The 27,339-nt window shown below is 41.7% G+C and overlaps 1 protein-coding gene across 6 annotated transcripts in view; it reads right to left on the bottom strand.

Annotated features, from left to right (window-relative positions):
* Positions 1-27,339, bottom strand: part of ZFYVE26 (zinc finger FYVE-type containing 26) — a 1,794,472-nt gene that overhangs the window by 767,624 nt on the left and 999,509 nt on the right. For all 6 annotated transcript variants that reach the window (XM_077465059.1, XM_077465061.1, XM_077465063.1 and 3 more), the window contains one exon: positions 23,389-23,490. In XM_077465059.1, coding sequence (XP_077321185.1) covers positions 23,389-23,490 — 102 coding nt within the window. The remainder of the gene's footprint in view (positions 1-23,388; positions 23,491-27,339) is intronic.

Genomic DNA, 27,339 nt, shown 5'->3' with positions numbered 1-27,339 from the left:
CAGACAGATGTACCCACTGGTCTGTAGGACAGGTGTTTTTGGGACACTGTGTGTTTTGGGGGACACTAGCTGGGTGATCAGTGGGTAAACAGCGGACAAACAGCTATAAACTCACTGATCTCCCAGCTGCAGCACAGATCTCTCTTCCTCTCCTCACTGACAGGCTCTGTGTGAGGAGAGGAAGAGATGAGAGCAGTTACAACTGCTCTCTATTGACATTACATGACGACTGTGATTGGACACAGTCGTCATACGATCAGGAGGGCCAATCACATGGCCCTCCTGTCCTGTACTGCTCTGCAGTCTCTGGGGGGGAACAGGCAGATCGGGAATCGCGCTGCAGCGTGGGCATGCAGCGACGTGATCACCTGTTATCTGCCACTCATCCCCTTTGTTTACCTTACCATGGCTGTGATTAGACACAGCCATCATAATGCGGATCAGGAGGGCATATTACTTTGCCCTCCTGCCGATCCAAGATGCAGCGTGTGCGGTGGACGCGCACGCATCGCGATCCCGCTACTTCTGACCGGACGTTCAGGAACGTCCGGTCAGAAGTAGAGAGCCCCAACCCGGCCGTATATGCAGTGGCCGGGTGGGAAGTGGTTAATGCAGACACTTCTAGCAATATTTTCAACCTATGGTGTTCCCATAAGGCTTTTATTAGAGTCATTATGATGAAACTTGCTGCTAGGGAAAAAAAAAAAGGTACAACATATCTCCTCACTGTTAAAAGAGATTGATCAATTGGAGGGGCCTACATAAACAAGACCAACATAAGTCTCTAAAGGCCTATACACTGGGTCAGAAAATCTGATGTAAAAATTTGACCGATTAACGATCTGCCAATTTTCTGATCGTTAGTATGCAGCTTTTGACAGCCAATTATGAATTCTCGTCAGACAAAAACTGGATGTACATGCTCCAAAACTTTTGTCTGATGTGACCACACCGCCCAAATGTATTTTCAATAGTATGGTTTTCTGCCAAAAAATAAAAAATCTGAAGAAAAAGACCAGACATGCTCAGAAATTAAAGAACACATACAAAACAATTCAACACATTATGTCACTTCTGACATTAAATTCTGCCGTCCAAAAATTTTACTACCTGACCTGTCACCGATGGAGACCATAATTGACTGCATACACCGCATTCCCAAACCGTGAAGGAGCACGAGAGAAGAGGAGGAGATCACAGCGTCTAGACACTTTAACTGCAAAAATACATTCACTTGATGTTCAAAACCAAAACGCACCAGACCCTAAATTAAAGGACCAGTTAGTCCTCCTCAGACAGGAACTTAGAAATTTACTCCTAGAATATCACACAAAAACTAACACAAAATTCAAAGCTCACTATTACACTACTGGCAACAAGGCGGGGAAAGCACTTGCTCTCAGAATTATGGGTCACTATGCTAAATCCAGAATACATCACCTCTTTCATCCAACCACAAAGCAGAAGCTTCTTGACCCTCAAGCTATTGCAGGTGCCTTTAGCCATTACTACCATACTCTATACAACCTGAAAGATGACCCTAACACAACTCAACCCTCTCTTGCAGACAAACACCTTTCTTCAAACAATTGATCTGCCAACACTATCACAACAACACCTATCTGACCTAAACACCCCTTTCACCCAATTAGAAGTTCAAAACATTATATCCACTTTGCCTTCCAACAAATCACCAGGGCCTGATGGCTTAACCAACGAATATTATAAAAAAATAATAATGCTACCTTGGCCCCCTACCTGTCACAAGTATGTAATGACGCTGCGTCCTCCTCTTCTCTTCCGAATGAAATGCTTAATGCTCTGATAATTACACTACCGAAGCCAGGGAAAGAGCCCAACACACCACAAAATTTTCGGCCAATTTCACTTCTCAATACCGACACAAAAATTTTCGCCAAACTCATAGCCAATCACCTAGTCCAAATTATGCCCACCTTAATCCACCCAGACCAATCAGGCTTCACCAAGGGTAGACAGACTTACGACGCTACAAGAAGGTTGATCAACATAATTCATCACGCAGAGACTAGCAGAACGTCTTCTCTGCTCCTATCTCTAGATGCAGAGAAGGCGTTCGATAGAGTCCATTGGGCTTACCTAGAAGCTACCCTTCACAAATTTGGGTTCCAATGGCATATTTTTTCAGCAATCATGGCCTTATATTCCTCTCCATCAGCACAGGTCTATACGGATGGAATAACTCCCCGTGCTTTTCCAATAACCAATGGCACTCGCCAGGGATGTTCCTTATCGCCACTTATCTTTAACCTGATCATGGAACCCCTGGCAGCACACATCAGGAATTGCCCCGATATCTCTGGATTTAAAATAGGCCGCATCGAGCATACAATAAATGTATTCGCAGATGATGTCATATTGATGCTTACTAACCCCTTAACTTCCCTGGCTTCGGTACAACATGTCTTAAATACCTTTGGTTCAATTTCTTATTATAAGGTCAACGAAACCAAATCGTTCGGTCTAGAGCTAGGCCTTGATGCCATCACTAGCAACATACTGCGAAACCAATATGCATACCCCTGGGCCGATCAAGGCATATCGTACTTAGGCATTACACTCACTAACTCGGTTTCTAGATTATTTCAATCCAACTATATTAAAACCAAACAATTATTAATCAAATAATTGTCCAATCTCGCCAGATTTGAACTTTCATGGTCAGGTAGGCTAGCAGCCTTTAAAATGCTCATATTGCCCAAAATTCTGTATACATTTTGTACCCTTCCCATCCCCTTATCCAAATCTTATCTAGCTTCCTTACAATCCATTCTTGCTACATACCTGTGGCAAGGTAAAAAACCTAGAAGCAAATATTCCAAACTCATCAAACATAAACATGCAGGGGGGATGGGGTATACAGACATCCGGGACTATTACTTGGCCACCGTCCTCTCCCAATTAAGGGAATGGACTAACACCCCCCATACTACACTATGGGGGGATATAGAAAATTATGCCACACCTGGTCCTGATCTCAAAAGCTGGTTATTCAGCTCCCAAGTCTCGGTTCCAAATCTCAACCTGTACTCACCAACCATAAAAGCATCGATTTCTGCTTGGAAAATACTCCACAATAGCAAATGGTCATCCCTCCCCATGAAAGATATACTGGTACCCTTACAGACCCTGCAAATCTTATCTCCTGATCTAACCCTACCTACATGGCTCACGTCTCGGGCCTCTAACACTAATGATCTTAGAACCCTCATAGATCACAAGTCTTTTCCTGAGATTCAATCTATTTATGAAGCACCCACTTCAGATTTGTTCACTTATCACAGATTACACTCCTGTCTGACCAAACACACCCGTATAGAAGGAGCACTACCTTTGAAATTATGGAATTTTTACTTCAAAACAAGATTCCTCATATAAAGGCATATCACTTATATACCCCCTATTGCAGGAGAAAAATATATTCTTCAAATCTAAACCCTTCCTAGACTGGGAATCAGACACACATCTCCACTTCTCCGATGCCCAATGGCAGCAAGCACTTACTTCCATTTACAAAGCCACACAGTGTACAGGATTATGGGAACTGACATTGAAAATAACACTCCGCTGGTACCTGACCCCCCACAGACTCGCTAAATTTCATCCCAACTCTGCCCCACTGTGTTGGCGCAACTGTAATCATACAGGGACTTTGATCCACATTATGTGGCACTGTCCAAATATAATAACCCTTTGGTCAGAGGTCACACAACTCATTTGGGAAGTGGGTAATATCACAATTGCCTTGTCACCACAACTTGCTTTACTCAACATAATACCGGACGATGTCCCTCACCCATACCACACGGCCCTTACTCATATTCTCTTAGCTACCAGACTACTCCTAACTAGAAATTGGAAATCCCCTACAATACCTAACATCCTAGAAGTCACCACTTTAGTACACTCCCACTACACCTACGAGCTGATCGGATCCAGAGGCCTTCCTTCCTACAAGGATACCCAGGCCAAATGGCTCCCATGGCACAAATGGTACTCCTCTCAGATAACCTGAGTTTGTTCCTGATGATTATTCTTCTTGCTAATACACCTGTGACTGCTGGTTCTCCACCCCATGCTTGTTCTCCAAACTCTACCCCCTACCTTCTTCTCTCCCTTTTTTTCCCCCCTATCCTATCCTCCCCTACCCTGCCCTCTACCCCATTATTAATACTATAGCTTGTTAAGTGGCACACCCACAGGTTAAACATTGCTAATACCTGCTTTCTGATATCTATACACTTATGTGCCGAAGTTATTGCTATTGCTGTTGTTTCTACTGACAATATCTGTATGACATCCATGACTTGTAATGGATGTAATTGTTCTTCATAATATTGTACGTTGTGAAATATAATAAATATTACTTTACAAAAAAAAAAGATGATCTTAAAATGGCTCTTGATACTGAGTACAATTAAGAGAATGCAGCACTCATCTTACTCCCAAAGAAATAAAGTGAGGAAACAACTAGATTCCCAACTTAAGCAGAGACAAGCCAAAGAGAGGATAACAAGACTAAAATGTCATAGCTCTGATAAAGTGTCCATAAGCCCAAATGATATAGCGCAAACATTTTGCGACTACTAAGCTTTAACCTAAATTTAATATTTCAAAATTCCTTAGCAGTTTAAACTTGCCTACTTGATCCTGAGACCCTCTCCCAAATTAACAGGACAATTTAAATTCAGGACGTTATGAATGTAATTAAAGCACTCCCACTGCACAAATCTCAAGGTATGGATGGACTTTCATCCAAATATTATAAAACATTTTCTGATGTGTTGGGCCCGTCCTTGGTGAAATTTATGAGGCTGCAACAGCAGAGCAATTCCCCAATGAGATGCTCAAAACAATAATATTAGCCTTCCCCTAGCCAGGGAAGGAATTTAACCAACCACAACATTTTAGACCAATTTCACTTTTAAATTCAGATTTGAAAAAGGTTCTCTAAAATATTAGCTAATAGACTTCTTCGCTTAATACCCCTCCTAGTAAGTCCATAGCAGGTGGGTTTTGTTAAATGAAGGTAGACCCTGGATGGAACCCGAAGGATGATCAACTTAATGTAGTATGCAGAGACTAGTTGAATGCCTTCTCTACTTCTTGCTTTGTACACAGAGAAGGCATTCAACAGAGTGCATTGGGGTTATCTATCAAAGGTCTTACTCAAATTCAGGTTTACAGGGTTTATCCACTCCATGTCCTTATACAAGAATCCCACTGCAAAAGTGTTTGTTTTGGGCACATTGGAGCCTTTAATCTGACTAACGGTACAAGACAAGGGTGCCCTTTATCCCCTATAATATTTTCCTTACTTACAGAACCCTTACCAGAGGCCATCAGGTCTAGCCCACTCATAACAGGTCTGCAGGTTGGGGGCTATGAACATAGATATAGCCTTTTGCGGAAGATATTGTCCTATACCTTTCAAACCCATAAAGCTCACTTACAGGTGTACAGAACTTTATCAACAAGTTTGAGAACATTTCTTACTATAAGATTAACATGAGAAAATGTCATGTTCTTCATATGGGTGTTTCATCTGGAGTACTGATATGCTTGAAGAGGTTTCCTTTCAACTGGGACTCTCCATCAATCACTTATTTGGGTATACAACTTATTTTCCCAATTAAGAAACTTTATGAGACTAACTTTCCTCCCCTTTCACACATCTTTAATAACAATCTAAACCGCATAAGTAAAGCTCAGCAAACCTGGATAGGTTGAGCAGTGGCTTTCAAAATGCAGCTGCTCCCAAAACCCCTATGCTTTCAGGACTCTCCCAATACCTCTCCTATCTAGCTTTTTCAATAAATGTAATGCCCTTCCTATGGAAAAACAAAAACTCTAGAATAGCACTGAAAGTCCTAATCAAACACAGGAGGAAAGGTGGCATAGGGTTTCCAGACCTTCAGTCCTACTATAACACTTATTTACTGGATCAAGTAAAATATTGGGTTACACTCTCTGCAAACAAATTATGGCTAACTTTAGAACAAAGCCTTATAAAAACACCAAGACCTTATAGCAATTACTAGAAATTGGAAATCCCCCACCAGCCCCACTGTACCAAAAGTTATTGCAAAGCTAAATGTTCAATGTTGGTATGAACAACTATTAGCATACAAAGATCTTAAGCACCTACTGTAGCCAGTCTGTGGGAGCCAGAATCCATTGGCCCCTCAATGGAGATTCTGTAGACAGGTGTCTTTTATAAACAAGTTGTCATTAGGAGCACTGTTTTACATTGAAAGATCTTAAACTGGCTATATTTTTTTAAGGACTGGAATCTATATGGTTGACTTACCCTAAAGCCTGTACGAGCCTTGGACTATATTGTGTTACATGGTTAAGGTATTTTGTATCACATACTGTTTTTGGAGGTATTTGTATGGCTACTCATGCTGGCTATAACTTGTACTCCTTGTATTCTTTTTTTTTTTTTTTTTTTTAGTGTGGAAGAATTTTTTATATCATAATAAGCTAGTATTGGAACTATAGGTTGGTCGTATTGACCTCCCCTCATGACACAGTTTGTTCCCAGATGGTGTGTCTGGGGGTTTTAGGACAATGCTCTCTACCTAATATTCAGCACTTGCAATTGATTCCATTGTTCTCTTATGCTTGTTACTTTTAATCTGCCATTTGTATTTCTCCATGTAGTTTTCTTTACTATGTCCTATTGTACGGCAGGTACTGTTCAATTTATTGCTCTTTTTGATAAACTTCCAGTGCAATGAAATATTATATGTTCTATTCCGAAACATTATAAATCTACTTTTCCACTGAAAATTGCTGGGTACTACAACTATGGATATAAGAAACAATAAAACCATAAATACTCGTGCTATGTTGTGAATGTGAAAAAATAAAAACATATGTGATAAGGACCTGCAGCTGCTATCCACAAGGTGAAAAAACCTAAAAAATGTCATACAAAAAAAAAAAAAAAAAATACAGCACTTACAGTTTTGATATATTAGATAAAAACAGCAACAAAGAATGTCAATGTGTAACAGTCTCTTGCCACGTGCTAAGGTGCTCCAGAAAGTAGAAAATGCTAAATATGAAATTGCTGTGCAGTGTACCACACTCCCCAGAAACAACAGACCCTCAGCTTTTCAGTCTGGGGGTCAAACACACTGTGATCTGGTGTTGGTTGGATGGAACTCTAGGATTCCTCAGCAAGATCTCTAAATATAGAGGGTCTTGGAGGTGACCAAAAAATTCACCAGGCTCGATAAAAAACAAATAAAGGCTGATAGTGAAGTACTGTTAAAAAATCTGATTTACTGCGCAATCATAAGTATTACTTACAAAATTGCTGGTAATAACAGGCACAGGAATAAGATCATCCAAGGTTGGCCGTGGATTGACGTGCCACCGAGGGCAGAAGTGGCATCAGTGACGCATTTCCAGTTTTCTAACCACTGATGCCACTTTTGCTCTTCGTGGAACGCATGCTGATGCGCAGCAAACCCAGATGAGCTTATTCTTTGTCCTATGCCTGTCATTACCAGCAATTTTGTTAGTAATACTTATGATTGCACTTCCGAGCCCGTGAAAAGTGGTTCCCGCGCACATGGGCGAGAGTGATGACATTGTGCTGCCGGCCAATCACAGCGTCGGAGCCCCCAAACCCAGAAGAAACTCAGAGTAAAATGTGAGCTGTCTCAGCAGTGTGCGAGGACCAACAGATTCATTTAAGACAAGTATTACATATGCGTAGAGCTGTGACTCTTTACCAGGCAATGTTATAAAGCAAGACCATGCTGTTAGATTAGTATTTGGCTCCTTCTACTGGTATGCAATGGAAAAAGACTTGCTTAACTTTCACATAACAGCTTAGCAGGAAGTGATTTAATTGTTTTACTGTGCTAAAGGACTCACCAACCCACAATGCCCACTTATCACATAAAAGACCCGGCGTGACCATTTTCTGTCTCTTCTGGCTGGGATGGGTGGCCTGCCTACAGGGATCTGAGGGTGTGTTTTTGAGGAGCTGCAGCCTGCATCGCACGGAGCTGAATAGCAACCACTGAGAGTGTCTTACCACAGTGTGCTGGAGCAGCAGTGTAGTGTGATCTGACCAGAGGATCCAGAACATCTGACAGAGCCAAACGAGGGTCCGTGTCATTTGCGGAGTGGTGCAGAGGGGCAGAGCTGGCTGGCAGGACTGAGACCACTGGAGCGGAGGCATACAGTTATCCAGGCCTGGTGTGGTGAGAGGGCTGTTGCCCAGAAGTTAAATACAACACTTTACACACTTATGCCTTGTACACACGGTCGGAATTTCCGACAGAAAATGTGGGATCCGATCATGTTGTCGGAAAACACCACCGTGTGTGGGCTCCATCAGACTTTTTCCATTGAAATTTCCGACGTACAAAGTTTGAGAGCTGGATCTCAAATTTTTTGATAACATGATCCAATTGCGTCAATTCCGATCGTCTGTAGCCTAGTCCGACGAACAAAGTGCCATGCATGCTCAGAATAATTTCTGAGATGGAAGCGCTCAGTCAGGTAAAACTAGCATTCATAATGGATATAACACATTTGTCACACTGCAATGCTAAAAAATTGTTTAATGCAGCACATTCTCTTTTTTCTTTATAATGCTAGAGTGAATTAACTTGTTTTGCTGCTCATATTCACACAGACTTCTCACAAACATATTTCTTTATTCTGTTTCCTGATTTCATGAATATAATATTTTTATTAGTCAGATCTCCCGAATCATTTTAGATTTTTATCTTTTTTTTTATTTTGTGGTTGGTTTTTTAATCAAGATCTCTTTTTTACATGTTGCTCATCTTCGTAATTTATTTGGTGTGTTTTGTGTGTCAACTTACCACAACACCATCATTATCTTTTTATTTTATTGTTTTATTTTTTAATCTCAAGGAGGTTGTCTGGTGTTGGTGCCCCTTGTTAATTTGACTTTGTATTTTAGAAATGTACCTGCCTACTCACAAATAAACTGTCCTTTTGAAGTAAAACAAGTATTTCTTTAACCAAAAAAAAAAAAAAAAAACCTTTATTAGGTGTCATAAGCAAATAAACAGGAAGGCAACGCTGGAGAAACTGGTGCATTTGGTGAAGCCTTTGGCCCCCAGGGCAGACATAAATTATTTAAATGCAAAATTGGTGGCCTGAGGAGTCCATATCTAAGGGAGAACAGTCTGTTCCAGAAGTCCAAGAGATCAGGAAGAGCAGATGACATCTATGTCCCCAGGCTGTGGTCATACAAGAGCCTGCATCTTCTGTCAGGCCAGACTGAACCCAGGCTATCACTCTCTGGTCTTCCTTAGACACTTCCCTCCAGGCTTCCTTCCAGGCTGTGGCTCTGCTGTTGTAGTTGCGGCAGGAGGTGGTGGAGGAGGGCGATGGTCAACCTCCCGGCTGACACTTGCCACAGCCTCCTCCCGGCTGAGACTTTCCTGTGTATGAAAAGGGGGCATCATTTTAGTCTCATCAATCACACAATTTTCAGCTCATGACTGTTGCAAATTGAATGTTAATAAATAGAACAGACTATCATTCTGACCCCAGCATTTTTCATTCTTGTCTCAATCATTTTTGGTCACTACCGCCTATTGATATTTAAAACACTTTGTTAAACCAGAACTTAACGGTCAAAAATAACATCTAGTTAACATCTTTAAATGTACGACAAATATGTTGAACATTGCTATACCTGACTCAAGCTGGGTCCCTCCACATGTTGCTGCCTGGAAGGCCCAGGTTGGACATTGGAAGCCTCAGCTGGGGGGGGGGCTTGAAGGAAGACGGTAGAGTGCTGGCCTGGGTTCCCACAGTACTGCCAGAAATGCAGCCTGCCATAGTACAACATCCTGGGGACATAAATATCATCTGCATCTCCTGATCTCATGGACTCCCGGACCTTCTTGCTCATCCTCATATATGTACTCCTCTAGCCACCAATTTTGGCCTTCGCGTAGGTGATGTCTGCCACGGGGACCATCATCTTCACCAAAGCAAGCAGTTTCTCCAGTGATGCCTTCCTCTTTCTTAGGTTCTTAAAATGTGGTGGTTCATCTGCCATAGGCAGGGCAGCTCCCTGAGCATAACAATGAATAGGCCCAGAAAATGTGGTTCCTTGAAGGGATCCATATTCTCTGCAAGACACAGCACAAGACAAACCCTAATGTCAGGCTAAACTATCCTAATCTTGTCAAAAATATAAGCCTCAATATAGAAGCAGTATAGGCTAATGATGTACCAAGTTAAAATTGTACCTTTGTTCGAACAATCGGCGCTTCAGTTCATCCTCCTTCCGCTCACAGATCGTAATACAACGCACACACTTTACATTTTATTTACAGTGTGCATGCGTGAAACTCCACCCCTGACGTTCTTTCTAGTCTATTCCCCGCCCCTTCTCTTTTGGCACAGTGGGAAGAGCACATGGCGGAAATACAGCAGGTGCGCACTAAAAGCCTGGAGCCAGAAACGCCATGATCCCGGAGGAGAAGATTTAAGGCCTCAACTATATCTTTTGTCAAGATGGTGGACATATTGAAGAGGAACAACTATGATGGGAAGAATGGACCTTACCCAAACCCAAATATCAGAAAGGCCAAGATCATGACTAAAGTTGTGAAGAGTCTTCAGCAGAATTTTGGGGTACGACGAACCAAGGATCAACTAAGAAAATGCTGGTCAGACCTGAAACTGAGGGAGCACGATCAGTACAGAAGGATCAAGCGAGTTCTTCAAAAAAGTAAGTAGTTGCCGTGTGTTCATATTATCATTGCTTGCATACTATTTCATGTGATTTTATTTAATGTTGTACAGTATAAAATGACAACTTTCATGTTCATGGGTTCAATCATTCGTAGTAAACATTGTTCGTCCGCCCACTTCAAAGACAATGTTTTTGAAAGTTGCACTTAACTACATTTGCTCATGCCTAGTCAAAAGAAGTTTGTTGTCTAGAGGGGTTTGTAATAGAATGAAATGCAAACTTGATTCAGTGTAAAGAAGAGGACACTCAGGTGCACTAGTCTGGGACACCAGGACACCCTTTTTATTAGGGTGTCCCACACACATGCTCCATTGGATACTATAGGGGTGTCTCCATCTGTCAAACTTGCACAAAACAGGTAAGTATTCCAGCTTTAGAAAGTCTCTAAAAAAATGTTTACAGCTTTGAACTTTGCCAAAAAAGACAACTGTATGACACTTCCAAGCAATGTTTCATATTCCTATTTCTGCCCTCAAATATCAGTGTGCTAAGTATTCCTTTTTTACATTCTCATAGGGGAGAGAAGATTTGGGATGTCTGAGGACACCAGGGACCCCCCACCCTCCACAGAACAGAGAATACCAAAAGCACAAGCAGAGGAGGAGGAGGAAGGAGAGGTTGTTGAAATTGGCACCACAAAAGATGAGTGTCTGAGACCACAACTTCAGGTACGCAAATCAATGTATGCCTGCATATTTATAATACATGGTATGTTTTTTGGTTTATTTTTAGGTGATGTGGATGTTGTGGCAGAAGAATCACATTTTACCAGTGAAAGTGCCCAGATCATCATCGGGGGGATAATGGGGTACAATTGTGATTTAGATAATCTCAAGAAAAACATCAATGATGTTCAACAAAAAATGAAGAACATCATTGATGTTTTAGGGAGAATCTGAAACACCCAAAACTAGCTAGCATTGATTTTAGTTAAAAAAAAAAAAAAAAAAAAAAAAGTTTTATATTTTGACAAAAGCCAAATTTGGAAGATGCACACCGTGTGTCAACATATGCTATCTCCCATCATGGAGGATCAATGTACCTATGCGTTTTGTGGGTGCAACCCCTTCTTTGCTACTAAAGTGGCTGCACCCCCAAAACACGTACATTCATTGCCCATGATGGGAGATAGCACATGTTGGCATTAGGCATGGCATCAGAAGGAAAATGCCCAGTTTGAATCACAATTTGTGTGCATCTTTCAAATTTGGCTTTTACAGGAGTGACACCCCATGTGATGAAGGCAATATCAACACAGTTTGGACATACTTATGTATGATATTGTCTTCACTTTTCAAAGTTGAACTTTGCAAGTTACTCAGTTCTGTATGTTATGCTTTGATACATGCCCGTTTCCACAAAAACAGCAAGTTAAAATAGGATTTTTATAACAACTTACCTGTAACATCCTTTTCTGGAGTACATCACGGGACACAGAGGCTCATAGTAATAATTACTAAGTGGGCTATATCCCACCTTCAAGTGCTGGACACTGGTGTAATCAATTAGACAGGAAGTTCCTGCCTATACAACCCTTCCCCTACAGGGAATATCTCAGTTTTTGTAGCAAAGCTATAAGTGTCACACAAGAGGGGTGGGAGCTCTGTGTCACGTGATGTACTCCAAGAAAAGGATTTTACAGATACATTGTTATAAAAATCCTATTTTCTTCATCGTACATCACGGTATAAAGAGGCTCATAGTAATAATTACTAAGTGGGATGTCCTAAAGCAATGCCTACTGAGGGGAGGGAGACACAAATAAACACAGATTGCCATCAGACGTGAGGACATATACTGCTGCCTGCAATACACTGTGCCAAAAGCGGCATCCGCTTGCCGTCTTACATTCACCTGATAGAAATTATCGAACATATGCACCAAGTAGCGACCCTGTAAATACGAGTCACAAAGGCTTGGTAATGTACTGCCCATGAAACGCTTACCGCCCTGGTAAAGTGCACTCTAAAGGAGAAAACATTTTCTTCAAACTGCAAGCCTGAATAACTTGACAAATCAACATTAAAATAGTTGATTTAGACACTATCTGCCATTTCCTGAGACCTCCTGGTAGCACCAAAAACATTAGTTTTCCATATCTGAGCAATCAGATAGACCTTGACTGCTCTCACTACAGCAAGATAGTGCAACCATTTTAATAGCTGATTTGAACGCTGCCTGCCCATTTTTTAGGGCCCTCTAGCATTACAAACTTCAGTTCCCCCTATCTGAAATATTCAAATATACATTTGCCGCTCTCCCTATATTGAGAGGAAGTAATAACTTTCCTTCCACAGAACAAGGTTCTGGTAAAAGGAAGGTAAGCAACGTCTTGATTCAAATGACAGCTAGATCCTTTTAGGAAAAAAAAAGGCTAGGCGAGGATTTAACATCACCCTATCCCTAAGAATAATTAAGTATGACACTATAAAAACTAAAGCTGCGAACAATGAAACTTTCTTGCGGAGGCTACCACAACCAAGAACACCAATTCCCCCATTAGGAGGATCAACGGAATATGGTGCATCGGCCCAAGGTACTGTCCTTGCAAGCCAAAAAACAAAAACAAAACTAAACTGAACCCTAAGAGCACAAGTGCGACCTAACTGGTGGATTTATACGCACTGTCCTTTGTATAAAAGGCCCAGATTAAAGAATGTGAAGCAAGCGACCTTTCAAAACCAATGATGAAGGCGGAGATCTGACCCTTGATGGTATTCAAGCTGGCTTAATTTTTGCCCATACTATAGGAAGGCAAGAATTCTACCTATGACATACCTCCGAGAATGCCATCTTTTGGTTTTCATACCAGGAAACATAGGCCCTCTAGACCCTATAGTAAATGGTCCTAGAGGCCCGCTTTTTTGCATTAATCAGGGTCGTTACCACTGAACCTGAAAGCCCCCTGATTCTTTAAAATGTGGGCTTCAATAGACAAACCATTACATTTAGCGATTGTAAGGCCGGATGGAATACCGGCCCTTTAGGAAAGCAGGTCTGGACTAGATGGACTAGTCCATGGTTTCCCTATTGCCAACCTCACGATCTCTGCATACCAGGATCTTCTGGGCAATGCCAGGCTAGTCGCATTACCGGCTTCCTTTCTACTTTGAACCTGCATAGAAGCTGTGGGAGCAGATGAAATGACAGGAACGTATAAATCAGTGAAAACTGATCCCACTGGGTCACCAACGCATCTGTCCCATACGTGAATGAATCCCTAGCCCTTGACACAAAGCTGTCCAACTTCTTGTTGAACTTGGACGCCCAAAATGATCTGATCAGTAAAAGTCGGGGTGCAGAGGCCATTCTCCCAGGAACAATTGTTGAAGGCTCCAGAGAGCTTCCTGTCAGTTCTCCATTTCACAAAATGAAGATTGTCAATAGGCAAGGCACAAGCTCCTCTGCCCAAACCAGAACATGGCCCACTTCTCTCTGGCCGTGTGACTTCTAGTGCCTCCTTGGTAAATGAAAAAAAACCACTGATGTGGCATTGTCGGATTGTACCCCGAGAGAACAATCCTGCAATCTAAACAACCAGGCCATTAAGCCAGGCGTACCCATAGGAAGTTCTAGATTGTTGACAGTCAAGGCTCTCTGAGTTTGACCACTTCCCCTGGGCAGTGCTCTCTTTCAGGACTGGTCTCCATCCCTAGAGGCCAGCCTTCGTAGCAACAACCTCCTAGGTAAATTAGCGTATCCCTGGGACCAGACCCTTTGGATAATGCCTAGGTTAGGATCAACTTGTTCCAGGCACCCCAAAATAATGTTTAGAGCAGCCTTGAACATAACTGAACATAAGGAACCACTTTGAATGAAGCCATCTTCCCTAGCACCTTAGAAAGGGACAAAATAAGGAACTCTTCATTGCCTTGACCCCTTTTTGGGCTTAGTCCCAAACACTCCAAGCTCCTTACCGACCATAAGGAAGTACCTTTAGACTTGGATCCCAACCCAGGAGTTCCAGATACTTGACCATATTGGACTACCTAGGTCCAGCCATGCTACTGACTGATCTATCAGCCTTGGTATGCCATTACGGCTATACCCTGGACCTTTACCCCAGGCACGGTGGCTAACCCGAAGGGCCAGACCACCAACCGGAAAAGGTGATGTTCCCCTGCGAATCGCAGACAACCTCTGTAGCCCATGCAAATAAACACATATGCAAACGGCCCATGTGTATATGAGGCCGGTATTAACACCATATGCCTCTATGGAAGCGTGCGTTCATGGAAGCATGAATTCATACAAATATATTTTAGTCAAAACAAGAAAGTGCGTGTTGTATACACACATACCTATAACACGTGTGCTATGGAACAGGCATCTTGCAAGCATGTTTTTTATGAACATGTTATGCAACATTGCACAACATGTATCCATGCAGACATGTTATTCCTATGAACATAAGGAATCCTGTGTGTATATGTATATGTATATATATATATATATATATATATATATATATATATATATATATATATATATATATATATATATATGTATATATATATATATATATATATATATATATATATATATATATATGTATATATATATATATATATATATATATATATATATATATATATATGTGTATATATATATATATATATATATATATATATATATATATATATATATATATATATATATATATATATATATATATATATATATATATTTATTTATTTTTTTATTATTGGGTTTTTTGTTAACATACAGAATTACCCACACAGGGGCAAATCTGATGCGGTAGCAGACCACAACCAGGCACATCGTATAACTAGAACATGCTGCCTCTGAAGCCACAACAGGGCAGACCAACAACAAATACAAGTTTACTTATCTATACCCCAATGAGTGGAGAGGTTCAGTGCAGGAGAAACTGTGCTCAACAGTATATTGGCAGGATCTTATGACACAAGAATACTTGAGTTAGCATATCATCAAACTATAGGAATCCTGTATATTTAAGGAAAACTTAAATTAACATGCCTCGTTATGCAACCATGCCAATCTAGGCAATCATGCAACTTTAGGCAATCATGCATCCTTTTGTCATTTTGCATTTTTTATATGATCAAATATTTTATGCATTATAACCACTACTGTGTGGACAAGTACCCTAGTGTGACCAAGGACTCTTGTGTGATCCAGCATTTTTATGAGATTTTAGGCTTTTCTGTGCAAACAAGCACTTTAATGTGACCCAGTGTCCTTATGCGACTATGTAAAAAACAGAAAACGTGTATCTTTATGTGATCAACAAGAACATGCTCTGTTACTTGTTTTACCCACATGATGTACCTTCCGTATTCATGTATTTTATGCAACATGTGGACTAGTAAAGAGGAAGTTATCCTCCACCAACATGTGTTTCCGTAATCAAGTGATTTAAACGTTAGCAACAGCAACAATGCACACCAGCAACTGTGCATCCCAGAAGTTGTGCATTTGGCTAGCTTGAAAGCAAGCACCTGCATGAGGATCCCGTGGAGTTTTTTTTTTTTAGCCTGATGATGATCTTTATGCAATCAAACCTCTTTTTTTTTTTTTTTTTTTTTTTTTGTTTTAACACAAAACATGTCCAAACGTGCATTTTGTATACACATGATCATGTATCTTTATGCAACCTATTTGCTTAAGCAGCAACCTTGCGTTTCAGCAGCAACTGTGCGATCTAGCACTGTGTGATCTGGACACTGTGTATTTCAGCATCTGTGCATTTTAAGCAACTGTGTGATTCAGCATCTGTGCATGTTAGCAACTGAGCGATTTTAGCAACTGTACATATCAGCAACTGTGTGATTTTAGCAACTGTACATATCAGCATCTGTGCAAACTAGCAACTGTGCGATTTTATAAACTGTACATATCAGCATTTGTGCGTGCTAGCAACTGTGCATATCAACATCTGTGTGTATTAGCAACTGTGTGATTTTAGCAACTGCGCACATTAGCATCTGGGTATGCCGCAGATCGAGGCGATATGCCGCGAGTGTCGGCTCCCGTGCGCATGCATGAGAGTGACATCATAGCTGCACCGGCGAATCACAGCGCCGGAGCAGCGAGACCCACGGAGACCCACCGAGAAGATGGACGCTCCGGACTACAGGGGACAGCGGTGACTTTGCTGGCTCCTGTGTCAGGTAAGTGACACATAATGGACTACTATGCGATGCAGGGAATCAAAGAGGAAGTAAACCCATCAGGGTTTACTTCCTCTTTAATAGAGACACTGCAAACAAATGCAGACTCACCATTCCCCGCTGCACAGTACTGCTGGAATATCACAGCAGCCCAATCTTCACCCATCACAGCGGGTTGGTGTCATGCCAGACCTTCAAGGACGGGGTCCCCTATGTATGTAGGGTCCACTGCCTTGGGCCATGTATAGCGGCCTGCCAGAGCAAACCTGTGGTATAACAATGTGACCAAGGTGCTGGATCTCAGGGCCCTGCTCTCCTAAGAGAAGCGTTACAGGCAAAACCTCATTCTTCGGTATCGAGGCGTCGGGTACCATCCACTTTAGCTTTTGTTTTGGCTCTTGGAATGGATCCGATAGCGTAACCCCTGACCCTGTTTAGGTCATCTAAGGGGCACTCATTAACCATGACCTAACACCTTAGACACTGGTGAAAAAACTGAGGTATTCCCTGTAGGGGAGGGGTTATATAAGGAGAAAACTTCCCGTCTAATTGATTACACCAGTGTCCAGCACCTGAAGGTGAGATATAACCCACTTAATAATTATTACTATGAGCCTCTGTGTCCCGTGATATACGATTAAGAAATTAATATTACCAAAAATATTAATAGATACACCAAATATGTTGGTTTGTTGTAAAACCCTTTTATAAACACACATGCAAATGTGCTTTGAGTAAAAAGTTTAATTATCAACAATGTGTGGCTTCCCTTTTCAATGCACAAAAGCAGTATTTGTAGTAAAGTTTATTTTATTTTTTTTTGTTCTGTGACAATGGGGGTTATTTACTAAAGACAAATCCACTTTGCACTCCAAGTGCAGTTTCAGGTGCACTTTTGAAGGGCATAGTGGATTTGCCTTTAGTAAATAACACCCACAGTGCTTTAGAATTTTACACAATCACGCCATTTTCATGACTAAACACATTTCTGTTATGATACTGAAAAGGAGCAATATTGTTGTCAGTAATGCACTACATACATTAACAACAAAAAAACATTAACACAAAAACAAGGTGTGTGTGTGTAGCAGACCCACAACATAATATCTAAAGAATAGACTGTCACCTCATCTCGCACAGAAGTTTGGCTTGCACTTTTGAAGAAAAAGGCCCCAAATATAAAAAAAAAATATAAAGAAAGAAAAAAAAAATACAAATATTATTGCAGTTTGAAAGTGAAAGCTATTAAAAAAATGCATCAGATGTTGTCTGGCATATCAATGGCCCCCCCTACCCGCAAAGTCCTCGGTGTCGGTTTCTGACCTCGCGGGCCCTTGGGGGGGGGGGGGGGCAACCCAGGATGGCCAGCTTCAAGTGCCTTCAGGTTGCCATGTTCTGGAAAGTCTGCATCAGGCCCAAAAATGAGGCCACATGGTTCAGAGAGTACTTTTTAAAAAAAAAGGAAAAGACACTATATTATGGTTCAGTTTATATTCCACCATGTGAATGGGTGTCAAAAATAGGTGGAACCGGCTGGCCATTATCCCAAAAGGGTTCTCCACTACTCTTCTGGCTCTGACCAGCCAGTAATTAAAAAAAAAAAAAACCCTCTGGTCTGGGGTGAGGGTCCTCACCGGGAATGGCCGCATAAGATGGTCCCCCAGTGCAAATGCTTTATCCGCAGGAAAGACAAAGAGGAGTTCTTCCACATTCACCTCTGGAGGTGGCAATCCCAAACTGCCACTCTGGAGACACCAGTAGAACTCCGTCTGCGCGATCACTTCATCTGACATCCGGCCATTTTTCCCCACGCCCACATACAGGAAGTCGTAAGTCGCTGACACCACCGCCAACATCACGGTACTATTAAACCCCTTGTAATTATAATAGTAGGACCCCGAGTTGGGGGGTGGGGCAATGCGGATGTGTTTCCCATCACTTGCACCTCCACAATTGGGAAAGTCCCAAAGGGTGGCACAGTGGGAGGCCACAGTCTGCCATTCATGTGGCATTGAAGGAAACTGTGGAGACAAACAAGAAAAAAAATTGTCATTTTGCACATCAACATTGCAAGCAGATTAGACACAAGCATTTTTGGCCAAGATCAGTATAACATTTTTGGAAATGAGTATTTAAAACCAAAAGTATAAGGATCAGATTCCTAACCCTATCTGATGGCCCATTGCAAAAAAATAGGGGGGAGGGGGTGTTTTGGACATGTAACCCTCTCCACTTCATTGAGAGCTGAATGCATAAATAATGTGTGATACTGTGGCCAGCCCCTCCTTACTTAAACTATTGGCAGCCTACTGGATAGGTAAGAAGTGTCATAATCCCAAAAAAAAATAACAAACAAACAAAAAAAACAAAAAAAAACAATGAACTAATGAAGAACATTTTTACATTCTGCTATTACCTATCAAGATAATGATAGACTAAAACAACTTAAAACAGTAGCATTTGAAAATATTGAGGGAGGCCCTTGCACTACATGCTTTGGTGAATTCACCCATAAATCTGACCGCAAAATAGGTAGGCATAGTGTGTATGGGTTTGGCAAAGTCAGCAGATAGAGGATTGCTAGTTTGGCCCACAAAAAAAAAAAAAAAAAAAAAAAAAAAAAAAGCCTCTGCCACTCTGCATAAATTTAAGAACACACATGACATTTGTACACATTTCAAGGGGGTGTTTAGGGGAAAGCACTAATATGGAGCTGACAAAATACATTGCTAAGTGACTAGGCTAGAAGTGTTTATGGGCCCAGAAGAGCATGCTGGGGAGGTTAGGGAAGGCAAATATGCACGAGGGACAAAAAATGAAGTTTAAAAGCTTCCAGCATGCATGAAGACAAAGGTACACAGCATATTACAATCATGGTAATTATGGAACGATGAAAGAAATACAATAGCAAACATTAAACACATAGACTGTGATGTTAAAGGAAAAATCTTACCTTAATATAGTCCCTCTGCAGGACCTGAATGGTGGCAGAACAGGTCTCTGAAATGAGCCGGGGGGGGGGGGGGTGCCTGTCGAGAAATTGAGGTCCTGAAGACTTCTCCCTGTCACCAAGTACCGTAACGTGGCAACAAGCCTCTGCTCCGGAGTGATGGCTTGCCTCATGCAAGTATCCTGTTTGCTGATATAAAGGGTCAGCAAAGCCAACAGACGGTAAAAAATGGGGTCCGTCATCCTGAGATAATTCCTGAAATCATCAGGATTATTCTCCCGGATCTCACGAAGCAAAGGCATGTGCGGGAATTGGTCACGCTGGAGCAACCAATTCTTGCTCCATGAACTCCTCCTTGCCCTGTTCATGGACTGGGCTTGGGTCAAAGCTAAAAGCCCAACACCAAGCCCCTGCACAGCACAAACTCAACGACGAGTATGCACATGCAACATGGCTTCAAAATGGTCAGCTAGTCAGAACGGACTAAAAGAAAGCACCGATAAACAGCAAGGCCTGAAAGAAAGATCTGAAAACCAGAAACAAGCAGACAATAAGCACTGAAAATCAAAGCATACTATATAAATATAGGCCACAAAGACAAACAAATGCTTACTGACTACACACACTGATAAGCAGATACGCACCCACAAGCACAAATTGTAGAGCAGTAATGATCTGAAGCACAAGTCTGAAAAGCACAAATCGTCTGTAACCAAACTTCTACTAACATGCGATAAACACAAGATCAGCAGAAGGAGCCCAAAGGGTGCCACACATGGTGCTGAACTTCCCTTTTATAGTCCCATCATACCCGTTCTTGCCGATCAGAAATTCCGACAACTTTGTCCGACTGTGTGTATGCAACACAAGTTTTGGACAAAATCCGTTGGAAAAAATCTGATGGATTTTGTGGTCGGAATGTCCGACCATGTGTATGAGGCATTAGACTGAACTCATAGTAGCTCTGAGACCTGTAGTCTCACGGAACAGTCCCTTTCATTTAGACTGTGCTCAGATAGGCATCAAAGACTAACTTCACTAACAATTGACTGGCAGTGGGGGTACATTCCCAGGAAAGGAGTTTATACGTGCATTTGAAGTTACTGTTGTTCATTACTTTACCACCTGCAAACCCTATGGTATACAAAAACTGCAGTATAATAGCTAGCTGAAGAAAGAAGACAAGGGACTATATCATTTATTGTAAGGCCTTGCAGTATTGCTGCTACATACAAAGGGCTACATTTCACCACGGGGGGGGGGGGGGGGGGAGCTCTGTGTTTAATTGCTTTGTTAACACTGCATAGTGTATTGGAGTTTTTTTTTGTTTTTTTTTTGTGTTTTGTTTTTTAGTGTCTGCCCGGTCATGCTGGAAGTGGGAAGGTGCCCATTGTCAATATCTTATCATCCTAAGCATTAGTCCCACTTGGAGACATGGCCGTATACGCCAGTTGTTTAGAGTGTGTTCATGTCAATTTTTGACAATACCTTCACTGTACTTATTTGTTGTATTACTAAATCAAAGAGGTGTTCCTTTGAGCAACTAAATATTTTCTAATACACTTGTTATATTCTTTAATTACAATAGAGTGTGATCTTTCACTGTAAGTATGGAACTCAAAGTGTCAGAGGGAAGGGTAGCTCTGAGCGCCTGGGATAGCCAGTGGGAAATAGAACAACCCAGCAGCCCCCAAGGGGGTACGGCTACATAGGCATCACATACTATTTCATTATGCCTTTGTTTTGCAGGAGTCTTTTTTTATGAGGTTTATAATCTCTTTAAAAGTCTCACCACTTTTTTTTTTTGAACCTTTGTGTCCAGCAGCCACCACCCCCCCCCCCCCAATACTTACCTAAGCTCCCTCTCAATCCAGCAATGTGCACAAAAGCATCGGCTCACCGGGGACTTACCCTCCACATTGGCTGAGGCAGCAGTGGGAGCCATGAGCCAATGAGAAGATAGAAGGGGAGTGGCCCAGCCACGGCTCCATGCCTGAACACACAGAGCAGCGGATCGGGAGCACGCCTGCTTGGCCGATGGCCCCACTGCAAGTCTCAGTTTCAATTGTGGAGAAGTGTTTTCTACATCAAGAGGAAAAAAAAAATATATTTTATCTCCAAATACGGAAAGGTTTCTTCACAGTAAGAGCTGTGGAAATGTGGAATACAGTCTGTCCGAAGGTGGTTCTGGCCAGCTCAGTAGATTGCTTTAAAAAAAGCCTTGGTTCTTTCCTAAATGTACATAATATAACTGGGTACTGACATTTATAGGTAAAGTTGATCCAGGGGAAATCTGATTGCCTCTTGGGGGATCAGAAAGAAATTTGTTCCCCTGCTGTAGCAAATTGGAACATGCTTTGCTGGGGTTTTTCACCTTCCTCTGGATCAACTGTGGGTGAAGGATTGTGTGTATGGGATCATATTTGTTTTGTTTGTGTTTCTTTGGTTGATCTAAATGGACTTGTGTCTTTTTTTTTTCAACCTATGTAACTGCAGGTTTGACAGCTTGAGCGGCTGTAAGAAAGCCATTGCTAAGATGGAAAAATAAGAAAAATAAGCTTTCCTGAGCCATGAAGCATTCCCAGTGGACGACTAAAGACTGAAAGAAGGTATTATTGACCACTAAATAAAAACCTTTCAGTTCCTCATGCAGGGTTTTTGTATGCTGAGTAACTGAAAGGATGGTTCCTCGATGTGTGATGCCAACTGTCAATCATGGAGGAGGGAGCATGATGGTCTGTGGCCCTTTTGCTGGATCCAGGGTTTGCACAGATGATTGGCACCCTAAACCAAAACTTTTACCACAGCATTTTGCAGCTCCATGCAATACCCTCTGGAATATGCACAGTTGGTCAGGGGGTCATCATACAGCAAGATAATGACAGGAAACATACCTCAATGCTGCGCCAGCACTACCTTCAGAAAAAATAAATAAATAAATATGCAGTCTTCAAATAATAGAATATCCAGAACAGTCTCCAGACATAAACCCCATTGAGCTGATTTGGTATGATCTGGAAAAAACTTAACCAAAAAAAATATCCATTGTAGAAAGAATGCCACAAGTGTGCTTAGCTGTTATATCTGCAAAAGGAACTACTTTGAGTCAAACTATTAGATTACATTTTGTTTAAGAAATTTAGTCCATTTCATTTTTTATGTCCAATTGTTTATTTGTTCTATGCTTTATTTTCAAAGTACATGAAGGCAATAAACTGAGTAAATTGTGATAAACACTTAAAACATGGGCTTATTCTAAATCTTTTGACCAGTAGTATGTCTGCAACTGTGCGATTACACCGGATACTAGGTCACCAGCTGAAACTATATAAGAATATTAGGGTAAATGTGTGTGCATATGGATGTATGTGTCTTATAGAGGTGTGCTTATAGTACAGAGACAAAATGTACTCATACATTTGCATTATCTCAACTAACAGTGAGGTCCATAAAAGTTGACCTTCCATTCTTACCAACAAAGAATGTAGAAGATAGCTGGTCTGCTTGTGAAGATGAGATGATTGTTTCTAGCTCGGCTGACTGGCTGCTTCCTTCAGGAATTCGATTCACCGAATCTGCAGAAATGGTAATTGGAACATCAACACACATGCTATAAGTTACGGGTTATTGGACAAGAAGAAACAGTAAATGTAGCATGGAAACGGCAAATGTGGTTAACAGCAAGAAAAAACAATTGCAGATAGATGCATTGCAGATAAAAAACAAAAAAAAAAACATTCTCTTGTAGGACAAATATTAAATTTGATAATCTAACATGAGAATATGGAAAAAACAACAACAAAAAAAAGTAAGTTTTTTTCTAAGGGGAACTTAAGAAATTTGCAAGCATGCCATATGTTTAATGCAGAAGAGACATGGCATATCTCTTCTGCAATAAAAGCACCTTACATACCTGCTCAAAAAACTTCTTTAGAATGTACACTGAGGGTCCGTTCACACAGGGACAACACGACTTGTAGGCGACTTGAGTGAGGCAACTTGGACACGACTTGAGTTTAGATCACAGCACGACTTGTGATGACTTCAACCTGACTTGGGACGACTTACAAGTCGCCCCAGGCCAGGCGAATTTTGCCCCCCCTTATGATGGTAACAGGTCCAGTTGTATAAGTTATTTGTGTGAAGTGATCTGTAGACTAAATGTCTGCAATGAAAATATGTCTGCCTGCTTCAACCTGACCATCTGCAAGTGACTCCATGTCCAACCTACTCAGAACAATGTCAATGTGAACCACTGACAAACGGGAGTTATAAACAAACTACAAGGGGCCACAGCGGCATATAGCAATATTGGCAGGCTATAGACTTGTTGATTAGGGTGATGAGCATGTATTGCAATATACAATAGTATTAGGTCATTATCCAAGGTGTACATACATGGGTTTGTATCATGCAATAGTATAGAGACTGGTCATACCATGCTGATTGGTAATCCCTTACATATAGTACACATACACCTTCCATTGACTCCCTTTTAGTCCAGCCTGCTGAACACTGATATCAGATAACACTCAGCAGCTGATTGAACTTCACAGGAAGATGGTGCCAGTGAGAGATCTATGACCAACCATCTGCATGTGTATGGACTTCCCAATAGTGTGTACACATGAATTTGTTGGAAATGAAAGACAACAGACTGACATGCATGGATACAGAGTTGCAAACCAGATGCATCTGAATGCCATATAATTGAATAGGGCATAGGCACTTTTTTCACAACACTCCCGGGATCCATATAATTGTGTTTTTTTTATTTTTATTATTCAAGTTATATATTGGATCCAGGTTGAGTGTAGGACAAATGTTAATAACACACAGCCAAATAAATACAATAAGGGACATTCTGCATACTCTCTCTTGGGCTGAACCCTCACATTTCCTCCCTAGCTGTTTGGGGAGCTGGCTGCTCATCAGTGGCATCCCCTTTCCATTCCAGTACGTACAGTGTGGGTATTCTATTTAAAACAAGGGCAATATGGCATATCAAATAGATCAGGGCAACTAACAGGAGATGAGAACAGTTTTTTCAAGAGAAGACAAACAAGTCTCTAACTGTAAAAATCAATAATTGAAACAAATCTTTAAATTACATAGCAATTTAATTATAAAGCATTTAAAGCGTAGATGAAACATACATAGTTGCCAACTGTCCCGAATTTCCCGGGACATTCGGTTTGTCCCGGGAAATTAAAATTTCCAGTTTTTTTGCCGCCAGCCGCTAGAGGTCCGCGGCCGGCGGAGACAACACCATTTTTAAGGAGACCAGAAGCTGGTCTTCAATAGAGAACATGTGGCTCCGCCCACCCCCACTGCCAGTGTGTGTGTGTGTGAAGAGCAGTGGGCGGCGCCGCAGTCCAAAGTCAGCGCGGCAACGACGGCTGCCGCTTGGAGGACAGGAGATTATATGTCCTGTCAGGCGCCAGTCCATGCAGTGAGTATGTCGGGGGCCGGTCTGTGCAGGATGTGGGGGCCGGTCTGTGCAGTATGTGGGGGCCGGTCTGTGCAGTATGTGGGGGCCGGTCTGTGCAGTATGTGGGGGCCGGTCTGTGCAGTATGTGGGGGCCGGTCTGTGCAGTATGTGGGGGCCGGTCTGTGCAGTATGTGGGGGCCGGTCTGGATATGTGGGGGCTGGTCTGGATATGTGGAGGCCGGTCTGTGGATGTGGGGAGGGGGCAGTCTGGATGTCAGAGGGGCACCAGATGTAAGGAGGGGCTCCGCTGATGGACACAGATGTGAGGAAGGTACCTCTGATGGGGCACCTGATGTAAGGACAGACTCCGCTTGGGACACCTGATGGAATCTGGTGGCAGGTAACGCGGCTAGTGACACGCTCATGGCTCCCACTGATTCTGCATTATGGTGAGTTGACTGATTTAATTTCATATTACAGTGTAATAATAGAAATAATGTGCTTCAATCATCCTGACACCATAACAATCATGGCGGGATAATTGAAGCGCTAACACCACATATTTGGAGTATCTTTATCTGCTGATTGTCAAACTCTGGAAAACACATATTGCTATTGTGGTGTAGGATCAGGGGGCTGCTGTCTCTCCTTTCCCTCTCCCCTCCGCATTCATCTCAGACTCTAACCACACCCCTTTGAGTCACGCCCCCATGTAAGCCACACCCATTATTTTATGTAAACCACAGCCATATTTTGCCGTGGCGTGCAAAGCACCACATTTTCACCTTTTTCTATGCCACACCTATAACCGCATGTCCCACACCCTAATTATAATACAACTCCGCCTACTGCCAAAAAAGTGTCCCGAATTTTGTTTTTTTACAATGTTGGCAACTATGAACATAGTGTCCCTGGAATCAAATGTTGAATCTAAACTGATATGCAGGAGTCTGAGGGAGAGAATAGTCCACTGCAGAACACCTTTGAAATTAACACTTTCTGAAAACATGGCAGGAGGAAGTGATCCAAGATGGTATACATGTAATGCAACTCATTATAAATGAGGAACAAACAATAATTACAAGAAATAGGAAATCAATTAAAAGAATGTACTAAAACGTTGGAGGGATATCAGGACTTGGGTGAGTTTCCGACATTTAATGAAAGATTGAAAAGAGAAGTAGATTAATTTAAAAAAAAACAAAAAAAAATTGGAAAACAGAATACATTTCAGAAGACTTAACGGATTTTGAGACAGGACAAATACTGAACTTGAAGGGGTGTAGAGGAAGAAGCAGATAAAGGAAACAAGGAGTAAAAATAGACAACAGGGAAAAAGAGGTGGAAGTTTGAAAAAATGTGTGTCTTTTTTTAGAGCTGCCCCAGTTGGAGAGAGGAGGAATAGACAGACATAGAACGTGAAACAGAAACAGAGACCAGCGGAACCAACAGGGAACAAGAACCCCAACAAGGGAAAAAAATTGAGAAGAGTGTATCAATCCCAAATATCTCCAGGAAACAGCACAAATAACTAGAGAAGTACAGGAATCATTGAATGTTATAAACCTGGCAGATTAAGTTGAATAGAGACCACATATCCATAATACAGAAAGGTCTGGGGTTTTCACCCACTTGTCTGGGAGATCCATTTGAAATATACAAAGATGTATGTATTTCTGTGAAGAGTTAACTTTAAGTTTATGCATTTCCAAAAAAAACTCCTCTAGATCAAGAATATATTGAGGATGAAGACATGCAGTAGAATAGTGTATACATTTCAGACACGTGTATCTATTGGAGGAGGACTTCCGGCCGGATGTGATCAGGGCAGCAGCTCACGCCCACAGCTCTGCTACTCCGGGTCAAATCTGTACCTGTTGGAATGTTTTACCCAGTCGGGAACCACACCACTGCACGGGGGAAGGTGAGCTGAAGCCGGTGATGCCGTCATCGGCTGCAAAGAAGGCTGCTAAGGCGAGAACGGAACAACGGC

The sequence above is a fragment of the Lithobates pipiens genome, unplaced genomic scaffold (assembly GCF_037356315.1).
Source record: "Lithobates pipiens isolate NorthernLeopardFrog02 unplaced genomic scaffold, aLitPip1_a1.2 Scaffold_30, whole genome shotgun sequence".
Classification (NCBI taxonomy): Eukaryota; Metazoa; Chordata; class Amphibia; order Anura; family Ranidae; genus Lithobates; species Lithobates pipiens.
Note: the sequence above shows the minus strand (reverse complement) of the source record. Positions and strands in the feature narration are given on the sequence as shown.